This window comes from Cyprinus carpio, chromosome B25, assembly GCF_018340385.1.
Source record: "Cyprinus carpio isolate SPL01 chromosome B25, ASM1834038v1, whole genome shotgun sequence".
Lineage (NCBI taxonomy): Eukaryota > Metazoa > Chordata > Actinopteri > Cypriniformes > Cyprinidae > Cyprinus > Cyprinus carpio.
This window is the reverse complement of record NC_056621.1, coordinates 4,800,404-4,811,800: the sequence shown is the minus strand read 5'-3', so window position 1 is coordinate 4,811,800 and position 11,397 is coordinate 4,800,404. Positions and strand designations below refer to the sequence as shown.

General features: G+C 33.7%; 1 protein-coding gene across 1 annotated transcript; it reads right to left on the bottom strand.

Moving 5' to 3' along the window:
* Positions 1-924: 924 nt before the first annotated feature.
* LOC109091100 (cadherin-related family member 5-like) lies at positions 925-10,710 on the bottom strand. Its single transcript, XM_042752708.1, is given in 16 exon segments — positions 925-1,833; positions 1,835-2,052; positions 4,257-4,432; positions 5,260-5,400; positions 5,707-5,773; positions 5,882-5,995; positions 7,209-7,415; positions 7,799-7,896; positions 7,996-8,086; positions 8,327-8,509; positions 8,587-8,688; positions 8,902-8,991; positions 9,108-9,197; positions 9,360-9,422; positions 9,774-9,958; positions 10,511-10,710. Coding segments are annotated over 16 exon segments (2,142 nt in total). The 5' UTR covers positions 10,584-10,710; the 3' UTR covers positions 925-1,589.
* Positions 10,711-11,397: the final 687 nt, after the last annotated feature.

Here is an 11,397-nt window from a genome sequence, read left to right as displayed (position 1 = left end):
ATATAATATATATGGGTATATATTCTATATATATAATATATATATATATTATATATTAATAATACTATGTGCCTATAGTACTATAGGTGCTTAAAATCATAAAATGGTATAAAAAAAAAAAAAGTTTTTTTTTTGTAAGGAATATTTTGAGATACATGCAAAAGGTTGGACTGAATGGTCCAAACACAGGCCATATTTTCTTTTAAAAAAGGTTTCTTGCTTTGGGGGGGTGAAATATGACCCTTGAAGACCCAGTCATAACTCATTTTTACAGATCTCTTCCAGTGTGTTTCTTTGTGGTACAGATTGCAGTACAAATAGCATGCAAACTAATAATACAGCATTCACAGACAGGTCCCAGTTCTCAGGTTAATCATTAAAACTTATCTAAGCTGTTATAGAAGAATTTATGATTGTGCATGATTATGTGAAAGGGCAGCAGTCCACTGCAACGTCACAAACACACAAATAAATAGGTTTACGTCATAAGGTTGTTATAGCAACTTTCTCTTATACAGGTCATAAATTATCAGCAATTTCAATGTTAAAATGCTTTCACTTATCCCTGGGTAATATGCAGTCAACTATAAGTAAACCAAGAAGTCAAAAAACAATTTTATTTGCAATTCTGCTTGGTAACAGAATAAATGACAGCAGTTTTAGTAATTATTGTTTTGTTTCCATGTTTCCAGTAAATTGGTATCTACAAAGAATAGATTTTATACAAAAAATATTTGAATTTACTATTAATAGAAGTGTTTTTGTACACAGCACTCAGTCAACGTGAAATACAGTTCTTAACCCTATTTAACTTCTATAATCTGATAAGATTTCTAAGCAATATTGAAAACATTTTAGATTTACCTTTTTCCCCCTTAAAAATAATGTGCACCCTGAAAACGCTGAATGAATCGTTCAAAATAAAAACCAGAACATACTGTATATTTAGAAAGCAAACAGGGTCAATTTTTTGATTTCAGTTTGACCTTTCATGCTAGAAAGTGAAAATTATATTCATTTTGTTTACCATATTTACAGACCTATTAACAGAAAGCAATAGGGCTGGGTACTGTAATACCTTTTTAGGCACCGACTGAATTGCCTCCATGCATAGAGTATCAAAAAACGTCTTGTCGTTCAGTACCATCCTATCAGATGTGTAAACTGAAAATTATTTGAACTTTATTAAAACTATTTGCACTGATTTATTGTGTTGGTTATATTTTGTTTCTATGTGCAGTGGCTCAGATGATGAGTCTTTAAATGTCTGTATAAACATCGGAAAAATAAAACCAATGTTTTTTTGAGATAATGTAACCTTGTTAAAATTGATTTCATAAAAATCAAAATAAGTATTGTTTAGGAACCGATATCAAAGTCAAGGTATCGGTATCGGTATCGGACAATTTTTAAACGATACCCAGCTCTAGTAAGAAATATGACAAAGGAAAACATTTGTAAAAACTTTAGAACACATAAATCAACTAACTTGTAATGAATCTTTTAAAGTTTCTGCTGTACTAAAGTGTCTAACATTTGAGCTCAACTCAAGTCCTTGTGTTTTGCAGTTGTTGCACTGGAGAAACAGTCTACAAATCTGACGACACTCCTTCCTCAACATCAGAATCCACGTCAGGCCTGTTTTCACCCTCGCTGTCATCATCTTCCTCACGGTCTCCATCCGCTTCACCGGTGTCGGGAATGATGACCACTTCCTCTTTGGTGTTGGGGTCGATATCTTGCTTAAACCAAACCGCTTTGTAGCCCTCCTCATTGCGGCGCTCTTTAGTCAGGATTGGTTTGACTTCCTTTTCACTGTCGATGGTTTCGCCAGGCTGCTGGAGTCAGCTTGAGGGCTGCTGGTGCGCGTCAGGAGAACAGCGCTGGGGTCATTGTCTTCGGCGCTGACCCGCGTCTCTGCTGCGCCTTTAGTCCAGACTCCAGTTTGTTCTCCAGGTCTGCAGCTAACTTACTGTTCACACTCCCAGAATCATCATCGTGTTGTAAGCCCTCATTGCTGTATTGCACACCCTCTTTAGGACCCCCTGAGCACTCCACCAAGCTGTAGAAAGAAAGACATTCTCTCAGAAATATTCTCTAGAGATATAGAAAGCATTAACATTAATGGAGTAGTTCACCAGAAGTAATGGTTTTTATGAACATTAAATGACTAGTTACTTGAGATTTTTTCTCAAGAGAAGTTTTTTGAACAATTAAATCCAATGTCATAAATTAAAAAAGAATAAAATACTGACAAATATGATTTAGATATATAATGTATTAACATTAACGGAATAGTCTCATCAGATTTCAAGTAATGTTTCAATAAACAGTTTTATGAACACTAACAAATGATGCAAGAATCTGATTCAATTAATTTATGTGAGAATGCTTTTGCGAATATATATACATTTCAGTCCAAAAAATTAAAAAAAGAGTGGTTTTATGGTCAGTTATTGTTTTATGGACAATTTGGTTTGATTCAATGCAGCAAATGTCATAGAATGCTTTTATGAACCATTTAATGAACCAAGTCAAATTAAAATAAAAATAATTTTTAAGCATTGAAGGTGACAATTTATGTATAATATTTACAAACTGTTCAGCTAAATCTGAAATTTTACACAGGAATGGTTTAATAAACATTGAATGTGACCGAATACATAATAAACATACACAGTATTAAAAATCAAATTTTTATAAAACCAAATGGTGCAAACTTATCAAAACTATTCAATCCAACCCAAAACTTATGTAAGATTTGATAAACATTGGAATGTGACAAAAATTTGATAAGATATTAATTAACGTGAGAATTCCTTTATGAACTATTCAGTTCGATCCAAAAATGTTATAGTACACATAAATAGTTATAGTTTTACAAACAGTTTAATTCAGTGTGAAAAAAAATCTTCTATGAACTTATCAGTTCAATCCAAAAATTAATGCAAGAATGCTTTTACAAACATTGGAATGTGACAGTTTACAAGAGAATGCCTTTACAAACTACTTAGTTCAATCCAAAAATAAACGTAAAAGCAGTTTTACGAACATTGGAATGTGACAATTTGTTGGTTTTACAAGTGATTTCAATTATGAACTATTTGATTTAGAAAAAAACTTAAAGGGTTAGTTCACCCCAAAATGAAAATTCAGTCATAAATTACTCATCCTCGTGTCGTTCTAAACCTGTAAGACCTTTGTTCATCTTCAGAACACAAATTAAGATATTTTTGATGAAATCTGAGAGCTCTCTGTCCCTCCCATAGACAGCAACCCAACATAAATTAAATCATGTAAATTTAAGTAAATTATATTATTTTTGCTTTCTTTGCACAAAAAAAAAAAGTATTCTCGTAGCATCGCAAAATTGAAGTTGAGCCACTGATGTCATAAAAACACATGGACTGTTTTACCGATGTATTACTACTACATTTTTTCTGGGCCTGGGAAAACATTTAGTTGCAATGCTGTCTATGGAGGGTCAGAGAGCTCTCGGATTTCATCAAAAATATCTTCAGGTTTGGAACGACATGGTAAGTAATGAGTAATTAATGACAGAATTTTCATTTCGGGGTGAACTATCCCTTCAGAATCATAGTCTACATTATGTATATTTACATAAGAATAGTTTTATGATGAACAATGAATGTGATTTGTTTTGCTACAATTTGAATTTGACAATTTTATCCTAAAAAATGGTTTTACAACTGAATGATTCAGTGTGGTAATTTACGTTGAATGCTTTTATTAACTATTAAATCGGTAAATTGAATGTAAGAATAGATTTTAGAAATTTTGACAACGTAAGTGTAAAACTTTATGAATGTTCAATCCAAAATTTTACACAGGAATATTTTTATGAACATTGAATTGAATTTATGTAATAAATGTTTTATGAAGTTTTGGGCGTTTCAGTGTGACAATTCACATGAGAATGCTTTTATCAACTCATCAGTTCAATACAACAATTCATGTGAGCAGGGTTTTATGGGTTTCAGTTCAATATGACAATAACCATGTTATTAAAGATGTTTCTATTCTGACAATGTATGTAAAAAATGCTTTAATGAACTATTAAATTCAATATGGCAGTTACATAAACCAACGGTTTTACCAACAATTCAATGTAACCATTTATATGAAAAGGGTTTCAAATAAGTATGACAATTTACTAGTCGTAAAATAATTTTCAACCTAACTAGCATTTATTTGTTTGATGCTCAAAGAGGACAGTTTTCTGCATGGATACTCACTGTGCTCCGGAAGACGCTAGCCTCAGAAAGCTTCTTCCAGTCTGCGTTATGGCCCTTGATGCGGTGCACCATCAGTCCAATGCAAACCAAACAGAGAACAATAACCACAGCCAAAGATGCCCCTACAGCCGCCATATCGCCTGAACTGAACTCACCCGTTTTCACCAGCTGTCCCCCTGGAGCACACACGAGGAAAGAAAAACATGTTTTTGGTATACTTAAAGTAAACGTTCAGTGAGTTTACTAGAATGATACACACAAATGGCTGGAATTTACTGCAATTTCACAATTGCATTCATTTTGAATCACATGCTTTTGAATTTTGTGTTTTCACAAATAGTGCACACCCATATAGAGTGCTGCAGGGATGATGTATTAACTATTATTGTAGGCCAAAACCCAGAAACAAGTTAGCATTTTAGCACTTCTAGTTCAATCGTCCCAAAGGTCAATGGGTTTCACAAATTAATCTACAGTGAAATGCCTGAAATATGGTCCGTGGTTAACAAAAGCTCAAGATATTTTCATGTTTCATTCCACAACATAAAGTACTTCAGTAACACTACTTTGTGATTTTAAAGAAGCTTGAACCTTGGCTTGAAAAAGTCATTTGCAGAGGTATAACTCAAGCTTTCAGGGAAAATTTATTTTAAGTAAAGATTGAAAGTTATCAGAAGCTTAATAGCAGTGACACTGAAGTCATCCAACCATGGTGTAGTTTGATTACAACCTACATTAGCTTCCGGCGATTGTGTTTAGGCTTCAGAATTGTGTTCATTTGTGTGAACATAACCATGTACTAGCAGCCTCCCTCTATAGAGAGTTTCCAATAGTGTCAGTAGCATAAAACATGCAACCTTGAGCAAATTCCATGTGATTGAGACTGCAGTGCTAGATTCATGAATATTTTATAGTGTGCTATGATGGTATGTCATTTCGAAAATGGCATATGACACAGCACACAAGAAGATTTAGCATGCTAGTTAGCTTAGCGTAAGTGTACCTGTGCTGGGGCGCGTAGTTGAGGTGATACCTGGGTGCGAGGTGGCAGTGGTGATTTCTGTTAGCTTTGTGTTAGCAGTGCTCTCTGTTGTTATAATGGATGAAGTCATGATAGTTGTGGCAGGAGTGGTAGTGGGAACCCCTGAAGAAAAATGGCGTCACCAGTCAAGAGCTTTGTTGTTGGCTGATTCAAGTGAATCATTTGAAATTCAGTTTATGGGCCAAAACAATCATATTGTACTATTTATGCAAGTTTCCCTTCAGTGGCTTGAAACGAAAAAGGATTAATGTGATTGTAAAGATCAACAAAAGCTCAAACTGTTCACTGAAAGCTATGATGTCCAGAAAGTACCCTGATTAGCCCACTCTTCTGATTACTCCTGATTGGATTGTATCGTGTCTTATTAAGCTGGTGTCTGGAGGGCATGCAGTATTGGTCTGGTCTTACCTGGAGTGACCTCAACACTAAGAGAAGCGGTGCTTGATTCTTCATTGGTTGTGTCAACCACCCTCATCTGAGTCACAATGGATAATACGGTCATAAATGTTTCAAATCAAACACTAACAATTACTGTCTAATGTCTAAAGTGCATGAAATGTTGTATGAAATATTAAGTTCTTACTTCTAAATTTAAAGTGCCTGGGGAAACCGCCTTCGCCATGAGTATGAAACCCTCTGGAGTGATAGAGAAGTCCGTGCCATCAACAATCTCAAATCTGAGGTTAGGATTATAACCCTACAAAGAAAGAAATCCAGCATTTAACAGCAGAAATATTACAATAATAGGCATAATTCAGCAAACATTTGTGTAAATCATCAAAAAACATTCTTATGTTAGGTCTAACAATGTATTGAATGCAACAGTGTTTTTACAAATTATTTAATTCAATGTGTGTTTACATAAAAATTATGATTTTAAGATATATATTTAAGATATTTTAAGACAATTATTATTAAGGTATTCATTTCAATCCAAGAATTTATGTAGGGTTTTACAAACACCGAATGTGACGATTTATTAAAAATTGTTTCACAAACATTGAATTTAATTTACCATAAAATAATTAAATTCAATGTGATTTATGTAAGAATGAATTACAAGTTGGTAAATCGAATGCAACATTTCACTGGATATTTTTATGAATATAAGAATGGTTTTAAGAACATTGAATTTATTGCAATGGTTACTCAAAATAGTTTTTAAGACGATTCAATTAAATGCTTAATTTTTAACAAACAATTCAGTTCACAATAAAAACATATATATACATATATATATATATATATATATATATATATATATATATATATATATATATATATATATATATATATATATATATATAATATATATATATATACACATGTAAAAATGGTTTTATAAACATTTAGTTCAGTGCAACATATTTACCCAAGATTTTTTTAAGGAATGATTCGATGAAATGGGACAGTTTCACAAACAATAATTCAATGCAACAATTTATGTAAAAAGTGTTTTACAAACTGTTTAATTCAATCCAAGAATTGACTTAAGAATGGTTTTATGTATATTGAATAGAATGTGATGATTTATGAAAGAATGTTTTTGAACATAGATTTTAAGGCAACAGTTTACGCAAGGATGTTTTTAGAACTGATGTGACAAACAGTTCCATTCAAAATATTCCATCAATGAATTTACATAAAAATGAATGTGCACTGAATTAAACGTGATGATTTCTATAAGAATGGTTTTACAAACAAATCGATTCAGTGCAAAAATGTATGCATGAATGACTTGAAGTCCAAAAAAACAATGTAAATGTTGATATAAAAATTCTTTCTGATTGATTTACACTAATTTTCACTAATCCTGCTCTATGTGTTTTGTATGTACTTTACAGATTAACTCTGCATCTTGAATTGAACACATGCACACACTAAAATGCTGTTTGTCTTTGAGTTCTTACATTAGAAAAGTCTTCATCTGTAGCCTGTACTCTTAGGACTCTTTTCTATCCATCACTCACCATCACAAACCTGCCCACACCTGCATCCTCTGAGATAAAGCCTTCATAACTGGACTTCACAAACTTCGGAGGGAAAATGCTGGATTCCACCACCTTCAGGATGACTGTAGTGGTGGCAAACTGATCAGCGTTCTCCTTCTGAAATGCCTAAGGAGACAGAAGGGAAATTTGGTTGGGGAAGGAACTACACTCTAAAATAATGGTTCCATTATTATAAGTGGGTTTTGCAGTGATTCCATTGAAGAACCAGTTTTGGTTCCTCGAACCTCTCAGTGAACAGTTCCTAAAAGAACCATTTTTTCTCAGAGAGAAGAACATTTTAATAATCCAAAGAATCACTTATGGAATGGAAAGATTCCATGGATGTTAAAAGTTCTTCAAGGAACCATCAATGACAAAAAATAACCTTTATTTTTAAGAGCATACAGAATATATATAGTGGCTCGAAAATGCAGCTTTTTTTTTTTTTTGCATATAACATTCAAAACAGAATGGTTTTCTTTTAAAAAATGCAATTTTTATTCTCTCACCATGACTGTACGAACAATTGTTCCTGCCTCTGTTATTGGTTCCCGCATTGTGATGCTCCCAGTGTCAGTGTCGATTTGAAATATATCTTCATTATTTCCTGAACATGTAAAATGTACTAATTAAAACCTGTCGACACCTCCTGAATTTCTTTATTTCAGCCCATAAGGAAAATAAAATAGACGATTCAATATCTCACCTCCAAGAAACATATAACCAATGGGATCATTCCTGCCTTTGTCACCGTCAATGGCCATGAGTGGACCTGGCTCCAAGGACAAAGGACCTGGCTGTGGTGTACATCAACATTCATATTCTCATTTGACATTCTAATCTCAAAATCTATCCACCAGCTTCGGCTAACTCACACTCCCCGAACAAACTGATCCAGTGAGTTGTTTCCTGATATTTCTTCATCCATTAAGCAACTTTATTGGGGCACTTTGAAATAATCATAACTATAAAACATTTAAAATGGTTTAACTCAACATCAGACCTCTATCTACAAGTGCTTTGGATAGAAAACTCACCGCTTGTTGATTTAAGATGACATTCCCGTTATAACCAGACATCAAGCAGATTTTGCTTGTGTTAATCTCGGTTTCTGTACAGGGCTGGAACCATGGTGGACGATTGTCAATGTCAATGATATTGACTACAATGGTGGTTGAGGCAGTGTGGGAGACTTCAGCTGTAGATCCAATCGGTGTGTCCTGAAAAGTCATCAAATGAAAGCTGTTTGTACAAAAAGAAGCATCTTTGAAGATTAAACCTGGTCAAGTGAGTTTACCTGCACATATAGCATCATTGTGACTTCTTTAACATTGTCATAATCCAGACGCTTTTTCACCAGAATGTTGGGATTGAAACTGGCCTCCAGGTCAAATTCTCCCTGAGAGAGAACAAAGGCCAACATTGGGAATGGGATTCCATTTGGAATTGCTATAATAATTTGGAACCAACATTCAACGGGAATTCTCTTTTAGAATTCTGAAAAGACCATAATTCCCAAGAGGACACTTTGAAATACAATGTATACAAACTCTATGCACATTCTTTGGGATTTTTTTTTGTCTCAGAAGGTGTATTGGGGACACAGCTGTACCTCAGGAGAATCCAGTTGGTAGTAAAGTCTATCATCTTTATCAGGATCGATTGCTGTGAATAGGCCAACACGGGTATCCACTTTTGATAGCTACAGAAATCAGTAAAAGTTTTCAGATCTTCAAAAATTGGCCATGATAAAATAGATAAATGAACAGAATTGAAGTGTACAGCAAATGCTACATTAAAAGTTTAAGAAAAAAGTACCTCATCAACGTTTAGTGTGTATTGACTCTGTTCAAAAACTGGTGGATTATCATTTTTATCCTCAACGGCTATTTTCAGACTCAGCGTGGTCTAAAAATACAAATATGACAAGCAGGACCTCAATAACCAACATGGAAACAAACATGTAAAACAAAAAAAGTAGGAATTGAGGTTGAATAAATCATTTACAATGCAAGAAGGGTTTTTTTTTCAGGTTCAGTTAAATAAAAAACACTTGAATAGTTTACTTACAGAGGGAGAGCCATCTTTTGTACACTCAATATTCACCTCATGAGGTTTGCTTGGGTTAAATGTCTAAGAAAATAACAAAACATAAAAGGTCTGTTAATTTGTACAGAAAGCATTTGAAATGGATCTGAATTAAATGGTTGATTTGAAATATTAAAATGCTCTCATTTACTTGAAAACAACCAAAACCAGATTAGATCAAGAGGAATGCTGAGTGAAGAGACATCTCTTTACAAAAATGCAGCACTTAATTTAACTGAAACATATGTATGTAAGGTGTAAAATGGATTTGACATATTAAATTAGTAAGTATGTACTTTGTGCTTCACATCCCAGGAAACAGGCTTTGAAATGATCAATTTAGAGTATATTGGCTGAACACAAAACCAGACACTTTATAAGATATACAACATTAACCTCGTAGTCGAGCACAGTTTCAGCAATGAGTCTGTATTCATCGATGCTGAAGAAACCCTCTGGATCTTGACTAGTGATACTGGCCATCACCCCATCCTCAGCATTGAGTGTTGTAACTACGTCTCCAATTTTGTTGTTTTCCGAAATAAGAATTAATGGCAAATTATTTGGCACCGAGCAAAGGTCTGTGTCATTCAGAAAAAAATCAGAATTAGCTTACATTTTCATGAATGGTCCTGGTTGGCACGTGAATGTTAGAAAATACAAAGCAAAAAATAATTCATGATGACCGGAAAAAAAAAACTGCTTAAGGATCAAAACAAATTCACTTGGTAGGATTTCTTCAAACAAGCCCAAGCATTTCAAAGTCATCTGAAATTAATTGGAAAAACATTTTATACAAATACGATTACGCAGAAATTTCCAGAGTGTGTAATGTACTTCTAATTCATGTAAAATAATAGTTTTGTGTAAAGTTGAAATACTGAAACAATTGCATTGATGTACAGTTAACCATAACTACGACACCAGCAAACTCTCACAACTTGAAATTTTAATACTTTCAAGAATAACATTTCCAAAAGTGTCCTAACATCTGTTTGTTTTTTAAGGCTATATGCGATCATAACATGTCAGCTTTTAAATGACTGGAGAGATTTCATGTTCTGAACTGTTTCAGCCTACAAAAGAAAACCTGATTACGTAAGATTTTTCATTCTCAAACTTTCAGCACTTACTCTGTGCTTCACTGAACTTGAAAAGAACCAGGAGAACGAAAACAGAAGCAGATCCTTTAGGCCTCAAATCCATTTTTTCTTGTTAGGTGATGGATCAATAAAGGAATATCGAAGACGAATCCCTTTGTTCCGACAGAATCAAATTCCCATCAAGCAGTTGTGAGCGATAGCTAATGTGAGAAACAGACTTCAAGCTTAACCTTTGAGACGGACGCTTATCTGGGATTTATTGGCTATAAAGAAGAGCACAGGTGGACTTTTGCCTCATAGACATGAACACAGCTGCTTTACATGTGCATGTACATCTCATAATCCATAATCACAATGAAGAACGATGTTTACAAAACAATATTTTTTAGTTGTTTGCAGATGGTTAGCATCAGTGTTGTTCCCAAAATGTTACATTCAGGCCATCTTCAAATGTGAGGCAGACATTGTAAAATACAACTGAAGTTAAAACAATTAAGAATTGCACTGGAAAATTTACAAATTGTGTTTTTCGGTGATTGATTTAAATGTTGAAGATGTTTTAGCTCAACAAAAAATGCCATAAATGGGGAACTTTGTCAACTATATAAACCAATAATTCACACTATAAGCAAATTCAAGTGCTTCCGTGACTTTATGACTGAAATAAACTAGCTAGAAAAGCATAACAAAAGCATAAATGAATTCTTCAGTTTAGATTTTTTTCCCACATGCTAGTAACTGCTAGTAATGACGGGGCGTAGCTTTGACTTACGGTAACGGTAATCTTCAAGCAATCAATTGAACAATCTTATCTGACTCTCATATACTGTAATACGTAAGTATCTTGTTATATTATTGTGCATAACTAATGAAAACGTCAATAAAGACATTACTACCTACAGTTCTTCTTTTAAAAA